Source organism: Pezoporus occidentalis, unplaced genomic scaffold (genome assembly GCF_034315485.1).
Source record: "Pezoporus occidentalis ecotype Australia unplaced genomic scaffold, CSIRO_AGI_Poc_V1 ctg145, whole genome shotgun sequence".
In the NCBI taxonomy this organism is placed as follows: domain Eukaryota; kingdom Metazoa; phylum Chordata; class Aves; order Psittaciformes; family Psittacidae; genus Pezoporus; species Pezoporus occidentalis.
Window position 1 is genome coordinate 989,640 of NW_026913263.1, and position 20,942 is coordinate 1,010,581.

The 20,942-nt window shown below is 46.6% G+C and overlaps 1 protein-coding gene across 3 annotated transcripts in view; it reads right to left on the reverse strand.

Annotated features, from left to right (window-relative positions):
* HEMK1 (HemK methyltransferase family member 1) overlaps window positions 1-20,737 on the reverse strand; it is a 28,704-nt gene extending 7,967 nt beyond the window's left edge. Inside the window, exons 1-4 of one of the 3 annotated variants that reach the window (XM_062610201.1) lie at window positions 20,677-20,737; window positions 17,608-17,699; window positions 14,984-15,077; window positions 262-414 (exon numbers count right to left, since the gene is read on the reverse strand). In XM_062610201.1, coding sequence (XP_062466185.1) covers window positions 262-414; window positions 14,984-15,077; window positions 17,608-17,699; window positions 20,677-20,733 — 396 coding nt within the window. In that variant the 5' untranslated portion in view covers window positions 20,734-20,737. Of the gene's footprint in view, window positions 1-261; window positions 415-14,983; window positions 15,078-16,242; window positions 16,368-17,607; window positions 17,700-18,165; window positions 18,877-20,676 lie in introns of those variants that run through there. The other 2 variants (XM_062610200.1, XM_062610202.1) reach the window with 2 other exon arrangements.
* Between the last annotated feature and the right edge of the window lie 205 nt (window positions 20,738-20,942).

The following is a 20,942-nucleotide window of genomic DNA, read 5'->3' on the forward strand; positions in this document are numbered from 1 at the left end:
TTAATAGTGGGCTGTGCCAGCTGGAGAATGAGCACATGTGCTGCTTTCATTCTGACTGTGTCTCTGCTACTCCTGCAGACAGCTCCTAAATAGCCTTCTTCTATGTAGCATGAACATATAAAGCCTGACTGCCAGAGACCTCAGCTGCCAAAATCCCATCAAAACGAAGAGGTTTGCCTGTGAAGTCTCAATGAAGACTTGGAGTGGGACTGTCCTGTAACGCAGACATCTATCATACTACAAGCACTGAAAAAAGCTTACCTGTGGCAGTTTGTGCAACAGACTCAGAGCAATTGCTCCAGAGCCACAGCCAATCTCCAGGATCACAGGATGAGGGGCAGAAACTGGGAAGCAGGGGCCTGAATTCTTCTTGTGCATCAGGGATTCTTCCTCCACAACTAGAGAGACGAGATCCTAACAGAATCAAACAAACAAAACCCTAAGGGAGCTGACAGGACTCACACCTTTGTGGTCTGAGGACTGGAGTTTGAATTTCTTCACTCTGTAACTCAGTGAAACACATTTTTTGTTGCCCATTTTTTAAACACAGATGGGAGCAATGGAACTGACATGCCAGAAGTCACTTAAGCTCCATCTCCCTTCCAGGGTGCTTTGATTAGTAACCAAATCCTCAGGATACAACTTCCCACAGATCCACTGAAATCTTCTAGCACTATTGGGAAAAACAATAACCAAACAGCTGGAGTACATTATCTTCTGCAACACCATTTTATTGACTCCAAAATCCCAGCTCTCAGAATTTATAAGCTTCAAAATGTAAGTTTTCTACACTGTCTCAGTACGGTATGTAATCTGGAGGCAAAGGTACAGCTCCTAAGAGCATCCAAAACAATAACCCAACCTACAGATGAAAAGCAAAGGCAATTAATTACTAAATGATCCAAATGAGCAGCTCTCTGCATGGATTTCAGATTGTGGACTCCTACCACACTTTGTTGGTATAAAGTCGCATGGGAAAGATTTTCATCCATGCTCCTGGATCCATAAACATCTCTGCCATCACTGCCTCCTCTCTCCCATCAATCTCCTCTTTTTAAAACCCTTCAAATGTCATATAAATTCCAACACAGCAGGAGAGGTATCACAGATACAGGGTTCTATTGTTTGAAAACGAATGACTAGCTGTAAGAGAAAGCACATGTGTGCCTCCCTCTGTCTGCAACATGAACTTCCCTTCCTATCCACTGGAGAAATCTAGTGGACAGAAACCTTACAAACACCATGAGTGCATCAGCAGCTTCAGTAGGTGCTCACAACTCCCCACAATCATGCTCTCATAGCACACCAATACAGAAACAAGGCCTCCTACACTGGCTGGGTTTTTTGCTTGAGAGGTCTGCTCTTGGCTCTCCCCTGTAAATCCAGACATTTACAAGGAATAATTGGCTTAATTTTGCCAACAAATGAAAAACGTTACCAGGAAAATTACCAAGCTTCCACTTCTTATAAGGAATCTTGCACGTTCTTGGCATTAGCAGGAATATTTAAAGGCAACATGTCCTGGCAGGCAGGTCAGCTTCTCTTCAGTAAAGCCAGGGACTTTTTCAGGAGCCAGAACTGGGCAGGCTTGTACATCAGGGCAAGCCCTTCCTTAGATATATATGACCCTGACTAAGGTGCAGTGTAACAGATGCCTTGTACAAAGCTGTAGTTTTTGTGAAGATATTTGTTGCTATTGGTGATCCTTCATGCTAGGGCAATTTGCATCTGTAGTAAGGAGGGAGGGAGGATGCAAACAGGTATGAAAATGAAGCATTAGAATAGATGATTGCATCAAAAGGAGCGTGACCAGCAGGTCGAAGGAGGTGATCCTGCCCCTCTACTCTGCTCTTGTGAGACCTCACCTGGAGCATTGTGTGCAGTTCTGGTGTCCTCAACATAAAAAGGACATGGAACTGTTGGAACAAGTCCAGAGGAGGCCACGAGGATGATCAGGGGCTGGAGCACCTCCTGTATGAAGATAGGCTGAGAAAGTTGGGGCTGTTCAGCCTGGAGAAAGAAGCTGCATGGAGACCTCATAGCAGCCTTCCAGTATCTGAAGGGGGCCTATAGGGATGCTGGAGAGGGACTCTTCATTAGGGACTGTAGTGATAGGACAAGGGGTAACGGGTTAAAACTGAAACAGGGGAAGTTTAGATTGGATATAAGGAGGAAATTCTTTCCTGTTAGGGTGGTGAGGCACTGGAATGGGTTGCCCAGGGAGGTTGTGAATGCTCCATCCCTGGCAGTGTTCAAGGTTGGACGAAGCCTTGGGTGAGATGGTTTAGTGTGAGGTGTCCCTGCCCATGGCAGGGGGGTTGGAACTGGATGATCTTAAGGTCTTTTCCAACCCTGACTATTCTATGATTCTATGATGCTATGAACCTCAATGAAACATCCCTGGCAGCAGAGCACCTGAGACACGAGCTGTTTTGTGAGTATTTTCTGAGATTTTCCACAAGATATGAACTGCTTTTAAACATATCAAAGTGCTGTGCCCCTGCATCCAAACCCATAGCCTGTGCTTAGAGAACAGAAGTGAAGTTTGTACTACTTCACAGCCTGGGATGGCATATTTCAACATCGCCTGGGCCTTGCAAAGCCAGGCAACTTCCATTTTAATAGAACCCCTGCCTGTTGATTCCTCCTGCTGAAAGAGCCTGAAAGCGTAAATGAAAAGGAAAGACTTGGTTTATTTGAAAGTGTAAACATCCTGTAATTGTTCTAGTGACATTACTTCTTCTTCAGATCAGCTTTCCTGAGCCTTTGACATTTTCAACTGGGCTGTGTTAGGCCTTGCTGCTTCTCCAGCAGGCTGGCCCTGCCAACAACAGTCTTTCTGGAGCCACTGGCTCCTCAGCTTTCTTTAGGCTCCCTTTTGGGTCCTTCAGGATTTCTTCAGCAAGAAGCACCTTCAACTGTTTTCATTGTTTTCTCTTAAATCTTCTCCAGATGTTGAGCTGGCAAGAGCCAGAGATGCCCATGCCTTTGCTCACCACATACTCAGTGTCAACAGACTTCATGCTTTCTCCAGATTGTGCTCTCTGCCTTCCACACTTTTGGTATTCTCTCCTCAGCAATGAGCTCTCTGTACTCATACCCAAAAGCCCAAGAGAAGGAACCCACAGGCTGGAGGGTGCTATTCCAAGAGACCTCTCTCAGAGGTGTATCTTCACTGCAAAGTTCACTGAGTGGTAGCTAAGGCAGCCTCAGGCAGGTAAGGAGCCACACTGCAGTGCCCATCCCTGGTCACCATGTTGGTACTGGCACTGTGTTTTGCTAAAAGACTCCAAATTATGTATTCCTTGTTGCTGCTCTGGGATTCCTTTCCTAGACAACTACAGAGGAAAACACTCTTACAGGCTCCCAAAAGGACTGTGGGAAAGCATTAGAGGACTGGACTACCAGTGCTCAGACACCAACAGGGTAAAACACTAACTCTTCCACTTCAGTGCAAAAATGGCTTTTGCCTTTCAGCAAGCAGCTCCAGACGAAGCAGTATGAAAACACTTCTGCCCTGCAGCAGACAGCCAGAGATTGCAGCTGGTTTGGGGAAGCAGGTGCTGATGATTCCAAGACCACAAAAGAAAAACCCCTCAAAAAAGGCTCCTGAATCACTTTTCTAAATCCCAGCCATTTCTGGTCATTTATAAACATTTCCAGGAAATCTCTACAGGAACTCGTCAGGACCATCTGTCTCCGGGGCTGATCACACAGTAAGTAGCACAAGTTGCTGATTACAAAGGTCCGAATGTAACTTCCCTGCAGCAGAACTACTGTCACCATTGATTAACTTCCTTAAGGTTTACCATGAATAATTTCAAGCTTGGAGTTTTTAATGGAACTTCTATTTCATACATTCCACAGTGAAAGTGTTTTTTAGAATGTTCCTACTGAAATACGCCTGATTTCCATTTCTACCACACATATATTAAAAAAGGGATGCTGGTATTACTTAAGCTTTGTATCCCACTTCCTGACTCCTTTGCCTTATTGCCTGGGCTATTTCCTGTACTTCTTACTGAGGCAAAGGCTAGTTCTCTCATAATACACTTGCTTATAGAATCATAGAATAGTTAGGGTTGGAAAGGACCTCAAGATCATCTAGCTCCAACCCCCCTGCCATGGGCAGGGACACCTCACACTAATCACTATCATAAGAGCTCTAAATTAAAAGCAGTTAATGTGACAACCTAAAGAAACCACAGCCTTTTTTCAGGTATCAGTATCTCACTACAACCAAAATGTTCAATAATTACAAAAATAAATTCAGTTATTAAATAAACGTGGTTGGCAAGCACACCACAAGGTTTACTCTACCTGGCAAATTAGGAAAAGAAATTACTAGTACAGATTATTTGATGGTGGATTAAATTTGCAGTTATGTATTAAAAGCAAGAAGCAAAACCACACCTGAACACACTGGAGTTAAGATGTTTTGTGATACCACAGCCCTTGACTTACAGCTTTCACACAAAACCCCAATTTCCTCAACATCTGCAGAAGAATCAGGGTACCCCAGCAAGGATGATGCAGAGTAGATGCAGACAGCTCACTGACATTGCACTAGGTTTCCTTTTCAGAAGCCATGAACCATTAAGTTATCCAAAACTGATTCAGAGCAGTATTCTGCAGATTCTTCTCAGTATTTTTCATCTTTTAGCAAGCAATCCAGTCACAATCTCCAAGATGTCACTACTTGAAACTGAGAAACTGCAGCATTTAACAGAACCACTTCCAAATCTCATCTTGGGAGAGGAAGTATTTCTGGTCATGCATTACAGTGCTCATACGAAGACTAAAAAACACCCTGCAGACAGACATTCCCTACCTCTGTGCAAGCATCTGACTCGAGCCACAGCTGGGGAGGAGCAATAGAGGCAGATGGAGCTTAAAAGTGATGCCAGTCCCAGACACAGAGAAACTGGGACAGCAGCAGATGGCCGAAGGCTGTGGTCTTTGTGTAGGATACCCCATGTCTTCTCAGACTGAGCAGATCCAGAGCACACAAACCTGCTAACATGATGCCATCATTGCTAAAAGCCATCTTAACCATCAATTTGATCAGCAGCTCTAAAGGTTGGGAGATGAAATTATAAAATTTCCATTGGGAAATAAAAGCACACATTTTAGCAATCAAAGGTAATTAACCTTTGGAATGTGTTAGGTAAACTCCACAAAGTGACATTCTAAACTGAAATGACAGGTTATCCAAAAGGGCTTACTGTCTCTCACACCGTTTACAGGATTCAGTACATGCTTCACTATAGAGAAAGGCCACTTTGGATAAAACAATGACTTGAAAAATCACTGTGTCTTTACAGTCTCTAAAGCCAGGAAAATGAGTTAATTCACTCAGGTGCCTTGTCCCTGCAACAGGCTGAGCACTTCAGTACCTTTTAACACTTTTATCCTCACGGCTTCCGTTTTCCAGAGGAGCAACAGCAAAACAGTGACTATCCAAACTCCTGAGGGACTACAGCAGAGCAGAGCACTGAACCCAATGCTCCAGAAGCCTCATCCACACCTTTCCAATGACACCACTTTGGACTATAGGAATGGGTCCCACAAACTCCAGTTAGGAACTGGCAGATCTACAGTTGTGTGAGGGCAGCTGACCTCCTGCCGAAAAGCAGAAGTCACAAAGATCAGAACCAGATTCCCAAATCATCCAGTTAGTTCTTGGCTGTGCTTGAATTGTCTTCTTGGTTTTATTGGTGTAGATAAAAATCTGTAAATATGAAAAAAAAAAATAATCCAAAGCACTGTATTAAGGGGCAAGTAAAATCATAAATTAGAAAGCATCTTAGAAATGTGACCCAGTTCCGTATGTGCCCAAGGCATGTGAACCACTGGATAGGAGGAATGCTCAACTCTGTTATATTCAAATTCACATTACTGCTTACAGTATTGTCAGCAACAACACAGCCTCCACTGGAAATCCTGCTAACCAGTGCTACAGGTACTGGCAGACCTACTTCCATCCTGGAACCTGGCATACACGTATGTGGGTATAAGCGTGGTAATTCTGTCGGAATGGGGAAATGGAACATTTTGTAGATCTTTTCTCTCCCAGTTTCTGCAAGAAGCAGCTCACCCCAGCAAAGACAGCTTTGGGAAGAGTGGAGGGACTGAATGGCAGTACAGAACCAGACAGAAACTAAAATCCTCTCTTTGCACATTTCATCAAACAGATGGGTGTACAGAGATGTTCAAGCAGCAGTGAGGAAGAGCTAGAATTCACAAGGTGAGCTCAGTAGCCATTGCTGTTTCTGGGAGCAGATTTTACCTAAGGTAACACTGCTCCCCAGCCATCCACAGCTTGCAAGATAGCCATTGCCCTTCCAGGGCACTCCAGAAATGCCAGCCTGCTCCAGGACCTTTTTGTCATCTGTTTCAGGCAGACAGCAGACAGTCAGGGCCATAGGCTGGGCTTGAGAACTGGCCCAGCTCAGAGCTCTGCTGAGTTATTAATGTGACTGAATCCCAATCTCTCTGCTTGTTGCAAACTCCCCTTGCACAGTGACAATCAATGAACCTCCCCTTCTCTCCCATTTTAAGGATTTTGTGTAAATGAATACTCAAGAGGATGTCAAGCACACCAGCCACCTCCGAAACCTGTGCATTCATGAGGCTGGTAAGCTAAGTGCAAGGTATCAGGAATGGTTTTTGCATTGCACTGGGCTGGAGGTGATGCAGGCATCAAGCAATGGGTTTTCAGGGACCTGCCTTCTGTTGCTTAGCACAAAACACAGTGGGGAGAAGGTATTTAGACCCTTGTCAGAAGTGAATTTAGTAATCTACTGGGAAAAATGCAGGACATCCTTGGGAGGAAGTAGGATATCTAGACCTGACCAGCAAAAGAAGAGCTTACAAAGACTAGAAGACACCTATTACCTGTGGTTCCATATACAGGTGAAACAAAGAGTTGCCCCCCATGCTACTTAATTCCAAGCACTCAGAGGTTCTCAAGCTTTTGTCTTTTAGCCAAGCTGCTCACAGCCTGCTCTCACCTTGTGATTCCAGGAAGTCTTGCTTCATTGCCAGATTCGTCCTAAGTTCATGCTGTCATTTATTTGGTTTCCCCCCTCCCATCTTCTCTGTTGAGTGAAACAGAGCTTTGCAAACACCTCCAGCTTCCCATGAGCCTCTGCCTCACCCTTCCACCCACAACTGCTGGTCCCCAACCTCCCCCCCCAGCACACACTCATGTTCTGACAGGTTCTTGGTATTACCCCCCTCCCTGCGGCCAGGTCTGTAGTTCACTGTATTTCTTGGAACCACAGCTGCACAAAGAAAGCATGAGGACAGTGTCTGCCAGCACCCAAACCACAAGCTCCACAGCTGCGTGGCTGCAACCAGCAGAGAGAACAAGGTCAGGCAGCTTTCAGCACCAAGACGGTTGGGAGGAAACAGCAGAGATTCTTGGGGCTACAGAGCTGTGCAGAAGTCCAGAGCGGAGGCAATCACATGCCACAGTCCAGTAACAGTGAATGACCCATCTGATGTTTCTGTGATTAAAAGTACAAGGCTAGGGAAAAGAAGAGGAGGGGAGGAATGGGAAAGGCAAGGGTGGAGGTCACAAATTCATACCGCACTCCCTAGAAGCACCCTTTCTTTGTTCCCTACATGCTCTGGGGAAAGCAGGGAAGACAAGGTTCCAGGGGTACAAGCCAGGTGGCAAGGGGCTCTACTTCTCAGGTTAGCAAACAGAACAAGGAAAGCAAAAGACACATGAAAACCTAGGTAACCTCTCTGCTCTCGCACCCTTCCTGGGAATGTTTTACTTATTTGTGTGCTTTCCAGAAACTTCTGTTCTCAGAATCCAGGACCTTCCATAGAGCCTGATCTGATATTAACCGAATCACCCCTCCCCTCCTGTTTGTCCACTTGGCTGCCAATCAGCACATGACAAAACACCAGGCTGGAAACGTAACTTCATGGCAATGGCCCTAGAAGATCACCGCCATGTACCTTCCAAAACCAAGCCACAAGCAAGCCCAATACTTAGTGGGCAGGCAGGCTATGGCAGTTTTGTTCTGGGCTCTTCTGCTTGGCACCACAGTAGAAAAGAGAAAGTGCTGCACAAAGCCCATGAAACTCCCCTATACACACAAAGCAAAACACCAAAGTAACTCCGGAAGGAGCCACTAACCCTCAAAGAAAAGGTGGCTTTATGCAGAAGCAATGACAGACAAACAGGTAAAGGCAAGCCTAGTACTGAGCAAGGAGTTTGGCTTCTGTCACACAACAGGAGCAGCTCCTGATGTGTCAGGGCACGTGCCAAGCGCTGTGTCATCTGTTGGGAGAGAAGCTATGACAGCACCCAGAAATGACTGTACCAAAAGGTAGCAATCTTTACAACCCATACATAGCATCATCGAATGGTTTGGGTTGAACTCTAGTGCCCAAGAGAAATTACCACAGTTGTCACACCTAAACTTAACCATGCCCAAGAGGGGCAAGAAGAGTGGAACAAAGGCAGTGTAAAAGGCTGTACTTCAGGTCTCCAGCACAAACCTCTGTAGGCACATCTCTCCAGAAGCAAGGCACTTTGTTTCTCTGCAGATACTGGTACTGGTCACTGTCAGATACAGCATCTGGACAGATGCACTGGTCCAGCTCACTAATCCCTAGCTCCCAAATTCCATTACTTACTTGGATGTCTGAAAGAAGCTGGAGTAGGAAATGTAGTTTTACCCCCTGTTCATGTGGAAATCTGCTTGGGGCCCATCCTTCCCATTACAGCCATTCTATTGCTTGTTTTTCTCCAGTTCCTAGTCCTAAATCCTGCTCTCACTGCTGATGAGTTAAGCTACTCAGCTGAAACTCACAGAAATACAGACACTCGTTCAATCAGAAAAGGGAGATTAAAAAGCTAAAGGCTTCCCAGAGCTCTTTAAGGGCCAAAAAAAAAAATAAAATGGATTAACACCACAGAGATCTGTGAAATCACATTAGGAAAGTCTATATAAGTGAACCTGGAGAACAGGTTTGTGCATGGCTTAAATCAGCTGTTGCTTTCCCTGCTTTCAGCACAGATTTCTGCTTTAAACTGATGGTTTTGAATCTGCCCTGGAAATCACCAACTTTGAAGTAATCCTCTGCACTAGCACAGCCTTTTTTTCCTCACATAGGAAGCCAGGAGAAAGTACTGCCATAGTTCGTCTTGGTTAGTTAGCCAGGAATAACCCTGTTACTTCCTTCATTTCCTTTTGAACAAGTAGAAATCTGTCCTGGGGAAACATCCTGTCCTGATCTGAAAGTGGCCAGCAGCAGAATCCTGCTAAACTCCTTCAGTAATTAATAATCCTTTCTGTTACAGATGTGCACCTTTTCTTCTGGCCTGCATTTACAGTGCTTGTTCTACACTTGTCTATGGAACCAAAGAGACTTCTGTTATCAATTTCCTGTAATTAACCCCTAAGATTGTCTTTGATGAGCTAAACAGTCTTTCACAACAAGACAGACTGTTCCAGCTGTTAATCCACCTACTGGTTCTTCTCCAAACCTAGTTTTCCATTTCTTTCTCAACCAGCCAGTGGCAACTTAACTGGACATAATATTTTTGTGGCTATTCCACTACTGCAGAATACAGATTGTTTAATCTGCTACTTGTACTTGGCAACCTCTGTTAACACACACCAGGATCACATTAGCCTGCTGAGCAGCCCATTGAAAACAGTTGCTTGTGGTCAGCCAATATCCGTTAAACCCCAAATCTTCCTCTGAGCACTTCTGGCCCTGAGAAGAGCTGCTTTTCTGGCTTCTGAGAAGCCCCTCAGCCACAAGGCACAGGCTGCACTATTTGTCTCTGCATATAGAATCCTATTAAACACTTGTGCCTAGCTCAAAGGGCAACTCCAACTGCTCTGCAGCAACAACAGGCTCCCTTTGTCATTCCCATTCCCTGGCCTCTGTGCCACAGCCCACATGCAGAAAATATTTCCCCCCAAACATCCTGATACAGTACTGCCTCTCACGCAGGCAAAACCTGATCCATGTGAGGCCACAACAGCAATGCTCCAACTTCAGCGCATTTGTTCACAGCTACATTTTGCAAGTAGCAGTTCATTTCAGACCTATTAAATAATGCCCTATTGCATTTGTGTTCAATGTACTTTATAGGAGTTTACATATATTTCGAGAAAGGACCTTATGCTACATACAAGATAGGACACCATTATCCTTTTTATTTCACAAAGCCAGTGACTCAGAAAGTAGCAGCTCCTCCTGAGGACACAACTGGTCAGAGGCAAAATCATGAAAGAAAGGCCCATCTCCTGTCTCTGTACTCACTGGATGCTGTGACCTTCTCCCCTTCCAGAAAGTAACCATCTGTGGCACTGAACTTAGGGAAATGAAAGCCCATTCTGCATCAAACCCTTCCTTTCAGCACCAATTAAAAGAGGAAATGTGTATACTTTTTTTGACATAAACCACTTGAAAATGGCCCCACCTTGCACTCTGTAGATTTGAATATACGTGTCAGGAAGCCAAAAGCCTCCCTTCTCTGAGTGCTTGACCTCCCTGAAAGGTTAACGATTATGTTTAGCTAGAAGTAAGGTTAAACTTCATGAAAGCTTTCTCCGAGCAAATCTTTGACTAAAGTGCTTTCCTAGAACACCCCAGCACAGTGACTGCCCTTCAGCTGACAGATGCAAGCGCACAGCAATGGTTTATTGAGCATTCTTATCATGGGAAAGAAAAAATCCATCTTGGGAAAGAAGATAAAAGCTTGAAAATCATAAGTGGAAAAAGAATTAGACAGCAACAGGTCTACAAGTTACAAATGCTACAGAGAGCATCAACAGTTTACGTGTTATGCAGTAAGGGCTTTCCTGTTCAGTGAGCAGGCAGCACCAGAAACAAAGAAAATACTCTTCTCATTTACAACACAAAATTAGAAAGCTTCACTGTCGCATGGTGTTGTGGAGGCATCATCACACACAGATGACACAAAAGAGGATTAAGCAAACGAATGGAGGACAGATTCATTAGTGATTGTGAAGCACAACAGACCCAAATCCAGCTTTGGCTAAAACCAGCCCTTAACTATTGACTGTCAAAAGATGGGGGGTCCTTCCATGCCTATCTTTTCCCTTGTAATTTTGCTCCACCTGCTACAAGCCCCAGTCACACCCAGCACACTGAACTAGATCCCTGACACACTAGGTCTCTTCTTATGCTCTCACAGAAGTTTGCAGCCACAATCTGTTCTGCATGACTACTAAAACTGTTCAGAGTGACACAGACTTGCAATTTCTTTTCCTAAGATGTCTCCCAGGTTAAACATTCATCCTCACAGCGTCCCCCCTCCCAGGACAGCACACTGTTCACATGGCACAGCCACCACGACAAAGCCGAGACAGAAAAATCACATAGGTGTTGAGATCACAACAGCTCAAGGAGTTGTAACCAGGGGACTCCTGGCTGGCCTGAGGGTCAGAGGGGATGGTGCTACTGTGATAATCCTCCCAAGCAGAACTGGAGCTCTCCTCCCAGCAGCTTCTCTCCAGCAAAAACAAAACCTCAATGCCCAAGAACCTGACTCTACCCACACAGTAACTGCAAGGGATTAAAAAAATGACCATTTGTTTCCAATGAAATAAATTAAGCCTTCATTTGCTTTAAAACACGGCATCTGAGAGAGGAGGGGATCCGGAACACCAGAAATCCTACCATTTTTAATAGGAAATAGAGCTAGCAGGAACCCCGGGAGCCTAAGCCTATAGTGCCCTCTAGCGGTAACAGACCGGTGATACCTCAAACTACCTCAGAGGAGTCCTGGACCAACCCAAACCTTTCCTTAATGAAGTAATTATGAGGCTCCATTTAGCTTCTATTTGCCTCGACAAAAAAGGAATTATGTATCCACGGCTGGCTGAGTTTTCCTCTTTGTCCTATTTTCCCCTCTGATCCACAAGGCTGATGCCTGAGGTTTAGAAAACCCTGCTTTGGGAAAAGGACTTTCTTCTCCATTAATACAGTGACTGAGCAATGCTGAGACAGGGATTCCTTGACATTACAATAAAAATCACATAACAAAGATAATTCATGAGGCTGATCACACTCCTAAACACCTCTCCACTGCACAAGCCTGGCTCTGATGGGCACAGGAGGAAAGCAGGCATGACACTGAGCTCCACAAGCCCTCACAAACCCACAGAGCACTTGCAGCAGTGAGTCCAAAGCTTTGCTCACAGCAGGCTGGGTAACTGGGGGAAGGTGAGACTGAGGGCTGCTTACCAAAACTCTGCCTCAGCACAGCATGGCTGTGCTCACAGGAGTATCTATCAGCCCTGCACCCCAAGAAGTTATGAGTGAATGCAATCAGATTTGTTATCCCACTCAGAGCTTCAAGAGTTGCTCCGAGTTGCTAGTTTCCTCATTTGGGCTGCCTGTCCCTCCCCACCTGGATTCCCACAGAGAAGAAGATCGAAGCCACATGTGCTGAAATGATTTTCCCAGAGGAAGCAAATGGGAAAGGCCTCAGTTACCAGAGAGAACTTAATAGACTCTAAAGGGGCAGATTTCACACAGAGCAAAATTAAGCAGACAACTGAGCTTCTCTTTGCATGTGTGTCTCTGTCCCCAGGACTGAAACAATGCTGGTGGTTTATGTCATACTGTGTTTAACTTCATGCCATTACCAACGCGTCTGGGAGCAAGTCATAAACCTTCTGTTGTAAACAGAATAAAATGTGCAGCATAAAAGCAGCTCCTCTTCTTTTCAGGCTCAGAATCAACAAGCAGCAGCATTTGCAGAAGCTACATAAAAGTAGGAAACAAATTTTGCAGCTGCTTGTGTATCTGCACTAACAAGTCAGTTTAGGGAGCCACATTTACTCAGCCAAGGACAAGCCAAGCCATGTGGCTTGTGTGTGCAGTCGCAGATAAGCAACTTGAACCTGGGCTATCAGTGTTGATAATGAAGTGTTTCCTAAAAAGCAAGGATTATTTACAGACATTATTTGGGAAAAGTTCCAGCACTATTGGTTTTAAGAATACTGCAGACAAATCCTAAATAAGAAGAGAGCAACAGATGCAACTAACTTCAATATTTTTGATAGGAGCTACTTCCACTGCAGTTTTAAAGTCCAGTGAAGCCTGGAAAAATTACTCTGATGAAACAAAACATGGGCAACCCCAACCCAAACACACCACACACAGCTTCTAGGCAGAGATGATCCACCATTTCTTGCTAGCAGAATGAAAGGATCTTGACACCAACTCACCCTGTGCTCCAGGTTACACACAGTACAGGGTCTCTGGAAGCAGCACATGCCTAAAACAATGTCCTGCCAGGTGCTGCTAAATAGCTGGATGTTGTCCCTGTGCTCTTCCTGTCCAAGCAACGACCCCAGCACCACATCACAAGAAAACTCTCAGTTACCAACCAAGAGAGCTCCATTCCTGAGCCATCCTCATAAACTCCCGGCCTTCAATAATAAATGTGCTAAAATGTGCCCTCATAGTAAGTACCCTGACACATCAAATCAAGTTTTCCCAGAGAGACAAGGTTTAGGTCAAGCTCCTTTATGCTACATTTTTGCACCAGGCTATGTTACATAGTTTCAAACACAGCATGTTATACTGCACTGCATTTCAGCATGGGCCAGTGGAGATGCTTTTACTAAAATCATGCTTATGGGCACAATTAACAACATTCTCAAGCATTAGCCACCCCAGCTTCCACTCCACATGCCTTTGTTTGAAGCCTGGCACTGCATGGAGAGAATGAGAGCACAGCACCAGGGGAAGCCTTGCCAATAGATGTTCTGACTTGCAGAGCACACAAGTTCTTCCTCGTTCTAATGCTCATGTTGTACCCATGAATTAATGGGGAGTTAGAGGCTGGAAATACTCTTGAATCACCCCAAGCAGAAATACCATTGGCAGTAACAAAGCTAACCATGGCTGGGCTCCAACTGGCAAAACTATTCCTTAGAGCCTTATCTCCAAACTTAATCACCATGGTGTGATCACAGCCAGACACAGAGAGCTCACACCTTCTCTGGACACGAGTGTAACCACTATGACCTAGGGCCCTGCCGGCTCTCAGTGAGGTGCTGCTGACACCCTGCACTAAACCAAGGCTCTGCTTCTGAGTATTCTTGTACAGGCTGAGATGAGAGGATGTCTAAGCATTGATTCCCATTAAATTGTCCAGAACTCTCTAATGGATTTTAGTAGCACCCTCTTCTTCAGAGGGCATAACGGAAGCACAGGCTGTCTTTGCCTTTTGACTTTTGTGTAATAAAAGGTGTCAGATGAAGTATTCTGCAGACTGCATCCTCTCCAGTGAGCCACAGCTTTCTTCTCCACACATTCCCAATACTGTCTCATCCCCAGAAAAAGCAAAGGCAGTCTTCCCATCTCAAAGCCCACTCAGACCTTGACATCTCTTCTGACACTGTCAGTAAGGGACATTCTGTCTGAATGAGTGGAGCCATCAGACAGGTGATAGCTGCCATGTCCTACCAGCTTGCACTGTTTTAGTCTCCACATGTACAAGCAAGTTCTCTGGAGCCCGTTATCATTTTCCAGTAGCAGCTTCTCACTACTGCAGGATTTTGTTAACAACCTTTGGACACCTTTGAGATTCTTATCCTTGTACCAAAGTACTAGGCCACTGAGGATATAGCAGCATAGGTTTTGAACTTCCAGGAGTCATTATCACAGCAGAAAGAAGGAAAGAAAGCCAAGTCACGGGAAGAAAGCCATCAATGGAGATGGCTCTCTGTGCAACTAAGTGATACATGAGCTTGCAATGTCTCTTGTTCCGAGCTAGGAAGCAAAGTCCATCAGTTCCAGATCACAAGCTAAGAATTCCCCTCTATTCTAAAAGAAGTGATCTGACCTCCTCATCACTACAACCTCATGATATACAGGCTGCCTTCACAGCAATGCTATGATTGTACTGTATGTCATTCAGCGATTCCAGCCCACCCCATCCCCACTATGTTCCCCACGTTCATACCTCTGTTTCAGGCCGAGGAATAAATACTGGGGGTCTCATCTTCAGAGTCAGGTCCCGAAAGTCCCACTCACCAAGTACATACTGCACCGGCATTCTGTGGCAAGCAAAAGCAAGTGTGAACACTTCAGGACTACACCTTGTTACACAAGAAAAGCTCCCAATACCATGCTTACCTCATTACTAACACATCACCCTTCTGAGAGGGAGCACCTAGACACCCCTAAGGCTCTCAACTGTGTGTGCAATGTGCATGTGCACTCTAAGAGAGTTCCATTCCCACAAAAGAGTTTGCCATCATGCACTGGAGCTGGGGAACTACAGGCCAGTCAGCCTCACCTTGATACTGGGGCAAGTGATGGAATTTGCTCTAGAGATTGTTTCTAAACATACCAAGTACAGGAAGGTGATCGGAAATAGCCAGCAAAGGGGAAATCATTCCTCACTACCGGACAGCCACCCATGACACAGTGACTAGCTTGGTGCATGAGGAAAGAATAACCAAAACTGTTTATCTTGACTTTCTTAAGGATTTTGATACTGTCTCCATCATCATCATGGCTTGACTTCACGAACAAAGATTTGGGAAGGGCTTTACCCACGCTTACTACAAGTGTGCTGATGACTAAAAAGGCCAGTGTGAGATAGGCAAATCCGGTTGCAAAAAGCACAGTGAGAGGTCTCCTTGGGGGGTATAGGCAGGGTGTGATTCTTTCTACATTGCCTTTTCTCCTCGAGACTAATTCTGTATGAGTTCTCAAAGGAGGCAATGGCGTTATGGAGCGACCCTGCCTGCATGCTGGGTTGGGTCTGCGACTTCCAGTGCCCCTTATCACCCACTGTTTCACCCCTTGCCTGTCGCTACAGGGCTTTGCAAGTGTGGGTAAACCCCTCGGGCCTGTGCAGTGGATGTTTTAGGTGAGGCACAGCGTGCGTGGAACTGGCCCCATCCTTGAGGTTTATCTGCCAGGGCCCAGTGAGCTTGGACGGTGACAGCAAAGTCCTCAGGTCACTGTTCTTAGAAGGACCCCATTGCCCCTAGGATGGCTGCTAGTGAGCCCATCCTGCCCAAGGACACACTTTGCAAGTGTGGGTATGGGAGACCCCCTACGCTACCACCAGCATAGCTCCCAACCTCACAAGGGCACGCAAGCTCTTTCCCCACAACAAGGGGGTGTCTGTGAAAGAGTGTCTCCCATAACATCCTCATATACAAGCTGATGAAGTATGGACTAGGTAAATGAGGTGGGCCGAAAACTGACTGTACTGGCAGGCTTGGAGGGCTGTGTTCAGCAGCATGAAGTCCAGCTGAAGGCAGATCACTAGTGGTGTACCCCGTGGTGTCGAGAGAGTGGGGCCAATATAGCATAACATCTTTACTCATGACCTATATAAAGGGACAGAGAGCACATGTCTGCAGGGGACAGCGAATTGGGAGGAGTGGTCAACAGGCCAGATGCATGTGCTACTTTTCTGAAGGACCTAAGGAGGCTGGAGAAACAGGCTGACAGGAACCTCATGAAATTCAGCAGATAGTAATGTAAAGTCCTATAGTACAGGAGAGACATGGACATACTGGAGTAAGGCTGACATTAAGGGACTGGAGCATCTGACATACAAGAAGAGACTCAGAGCTGGGACAGTTAAACCCTGAGAAGAGAAGGCTTGGGCTGGATGAGCAGGGGAAGGAAACCTCATTAATAACCATATGTAGCTGGTGAGATGAAGTGAAGAAAACAGAGCCTGATTCTTCAGTGGTATCCAGTGAAAAGACAAGCAAAGGGCACAGACTGAATAGAAGACAATTTCATCTAAATCTAAGAACCACTCCCCCTTTTTCTTTTTTTACATTGTGAGGGTGGTCAAACACAGGAACAGGCTATCCAGAGATGCTGTATAACATCTATCTTTAGTTATACTAAAAGCCAAACTGGACATGGCTCTGAGCAACTTGCTCTAGTTGATCCTTTAAGCAGGGGGGGATGGACTAGACTTCCAGAGGTCCCTCTCAACCTCCATGATTCCATGTCTTAGCTGCTGTGAGGTACCATACCTCAGTTCTCCATGTAGAACAGCAGATGTTTTTTGCAGTCTTAATAGTGCTTAAGACACAACAACCTGCAAGCAAGATTCCAGGTAGCTCTTTCACAGTAAACCCATTTAATTTTTGTATTAAGAGTACCTTTCCTTCACAGAGCGAGAAAATGGAGCCCAAATGAAGCCCAAAGCTACAGCAACCTCTAAAAACCAAGGAAATCCCTCTTCAAAGCCTAGGAAGGAAAGCACAGCAACCTGACAGCCCAGTACAGGACTGGCAGCTGAAGACAGGAAGGGCCAGGGCTCAATTCTGTAAGCACAGAAGGGCTTAATGAAAATGTACCCAACTCAAAGTCAGTATTGCAACATCCCTTAGATCCTCTTTGCTTCCAGACAGGACAGACAGGTAATTTGCTACCAGACAACAGAAAATGCCCATCACTTGAGTCACCATGAGAGACAAACACAGCACTGTTACTTGACATGTCAGCTGCTAATGGTCTTCTGTCTTCTCTCTGCTGCCATTCTTCTGGTTTATTAAGGCTGAAGGAAAATCCTCCAAAGGAATGACTGTAAGAGGATGCTCTTACCTTTCTAGTCGCTTGTTGCTCAGCTGCTGGATTTGCTCCTGCTGTGCTGCTGTAAGCGGAGTGCGGAGGCTTTTGGAACTCAAGCTCTGAAACTGAAGACAAGGTCACATTAAAACCTGCCCACTTGTGCCACTAGGGCATCCTCTGCACCACCCCAAAAGCATCTTTGAGGGAGACCCAGTATTCTGACAAATACATATGCCAGGGGCTGTTAGAAACAACAAACAGAATAGGCAAACCTATCTGCATGTTTTAAACCAAACCTGTACAACTGTTCTTCTGCTAGTTTTGTGGCTCAGAAGAATAAGTAAAATTAAGGAACATTCCACCAAGCAAGTCAGGGTACAGTGTGGTTACATTCCATCTCTGCAAAAGAGGGTATTCAAGAGAACCCAAGTGTTCTATTGGCATAAATAAACTATGCCTCAGCCTCTGTGCAGCCTAAGGAAGGAAAAGTTGTTCTACTTCCTGTAAGAGATAAAAAGAAAGGTAAGGGATTCAACCAAAATGATGAAGTGAGAGGCACACAGAGACCATATACTTTTCCTATTACTTAACTGTTTTTGCTCCTAGGACAAATGACACAATATATTCACTGGATTCTTGTGCTTCAGGGATCCCATTTGTCTCAAACACCTTCTGCCAGTAGTTGACCACATCGGTGGCAGTCACGACTCCAGGCCTTGTGCTGCAGCTCTGCCTCAGAGACGACTGCTTTGGACTGAGGATTTGACTCCATCTCCCTGGCACGCACTGAGGTGAGAGACACGACAACCTCCTAAGCAGTGTGTGTGTGAGGCATCTCATTGTTGCAAAATCAGTTCCTGCCACCAGCTGATCCGGTCAGTGCTGAGGCTCACAGGACACTTAGTGCTACCACAAGCCACTGTGGCTAAGCACCAGCTGAGCACAGTCAGTGGATCTCTTCACAGCAGCACAAAAATGGTTGGTTTGCAAATTGGTTTGCAGCACTTCTGGTCTAGAAAATGAGAAAAGAGAACAGCCTGAATCCCTTGGGCTAGCAAATCACTTGCTCCCCTCTGACAAAATGCAGACTGCTTGCTGTAATCCCAGCCCACAGGTAAAAAACCACTATACCCTAAGAATAACAAAGGATTACCCCAACAGAAAACTCAGGTAACAGCTAATCAGCTCTGCTGCTGCAATCCAGTTCTTTGCAAAGCTGCCCACCTCCACAGGCCAGAGCTACAAGGAGGTCAGTACACGCCCGTGGCAGGGCAGAAGCAAGCGTGCCTTCTTGTCACAAGTCAGGACCTTCTTTGCAAAATCAAATACAGGCACAGTGCTCTGCCTGTCCTTGGTCCCAGAAACCCACAGACTCACCGACCTCCAGCTCCAGCCCTTGGCTCTTCACCCCACAAGTGGACCATCCTGGCTCCCTGCAGGAACACCTTAAGTGTCTCCTAGATTCTTTCTTTTATTCCTCTCTCTGTTCATAAACCACAAGTCCTGGGTTAGCAGGTGTGCCCACAGAAGACCTTGACTTCACAAATCAAGGGTCTTCCACACTGTCACCATCCCCAGAGAGCAAACAAGGGGCCACAACGCCAGGGCTGAGCTGCTAAGAGCAGAGAAGGAAGAAAAACTCACAAGGTACAACTAGAGGGAAGGGAAACACTTGAAAGATACAAAGGCCAGTAAAGGCAAACCCTGCCAGAAAGAAGTCAGTCTCTTAAAGAACAGAACAGGCATAGCCAGACAGAAGGAAAACAAACAAGGTAACTGCAGGAGACAAAGGAGATGAAGTTTTACAGAACAGCTGCTGCATATCACACTTGGAACTGTGTGAGACAAACAAAACTGCCTTCCTGCTGCGATCCATCAGAAATGAGGGCCTCCCTCCCTTCTGACTCACAGTCTGTGGGGCCACTGTGGGTTTCCCTGAGCATCCATTCCCATACCTCTATTAATGGCTGCTTTCTGTCACCCTCTCAGAAAAGCCACAACAGTCCGTCCTCCAAAAAACCACCAGACAAACAACTAAACAGCCAGGGTGCTGCCCTGTAGGACTGACGCTGCAGAGAGATCTGGGAGGCTGGGTCAGCTCCCACCTGGGCAGATGCTGGCACTCATCCCCTGCAGCAGCCCTGGACCACGCTGCACAGAGCACCTGCACAGGCAGCAGTGTGGGGCCTACCCTGCCCTTGCTGCACAGCAAAACTGGAGGAGAAATCAGGCCCTCCTTTGCAAAATCAAACCGGAGCTCAGAGAGACAGAAGAGGGCACACTCTGCAGCAAAGGTCTCAAGACTGGCTTATCTGCTACCTCCTGACAAGGGGTGGATGCTTAAAGAGCCTGAGGATTCCCTCCTTACCATCTTCATTATCCTCCAGCAGAGATAAGCAGCCCCTATGAAAACTTGTCTTTATGTTATGCATAAGGAGTCTGACCACTAGGCTTTACCTAAGCAGCTCCACACTCCAAAGCCCTGTTTTGGGGATACTACCAAAAGCAGAACACTGAAGGAATAAAACATTAACCGTTATTGTTAGGGAGGCAGCTAAATCTTTAATTTCCCATGGCTGGAACAATGCTGCCACTACTATCATTCCTAACAAAGCAGACCAGGTACTGATGTGAGGTTCCTTGCACGCTACTTCTCAGTGCAAATACCTGTTTGCACACAGGCAGGGAACAGATGTTTCCCCACAGTTGTGTGGTTTGGTCCGACACAAACAGTGGTGGCTGCTGAAAGGCTCGGCCCTGCCCCACACTCCTTGTCCCGCTCACAGGCTCAGGCAGGAACTGGGGCCTGCCCAGTACAAGCTGGTACCTGTGTGCCACGGGGTCAGTACTCAGCCGGGCGGGCCCCTAGGCCCGTACCAGGGTGTGGGTACGACGCCCCGCTTGCCAGCCAGGGAGCTGCCCATCCACACCTCATTCTGGTGACCGAGAGGCTCTCGGGCGCTACATGAGCCCCAGAGAACACTGCCGGGACGGGAACGCAGCTTTGCTTCCAGCTGGCCCGGCCCTCCCTACACGCGCAATACCCTGACCGAGGCCAAGCACCCCGCCTGGCACGGCGGCCATGGAGCGGGGTCGCTTTACCTGAGAGGCGGCAGGCCCGGGGCCTCTCACAGGCGCAACAGCGACGCCTCCCCTCATGGCTGCCGCCACCGGCGGGGCTGGAGCCGCCACCGGCTGTCCCTAGCAGCCGCCTCCCAGCCCGCACCCTACAGCGGGGCTCGGGGACGAGGCGCGAGGGCAACCCCGCCGCTCCCCGCGCGCCACCACATCACCTCACAGCCAGCCCGCCGCCGCCGCGCGCGTGACTGACAGGGGAACGGACCAATCGCGAGACGAGCCCTGCGGGC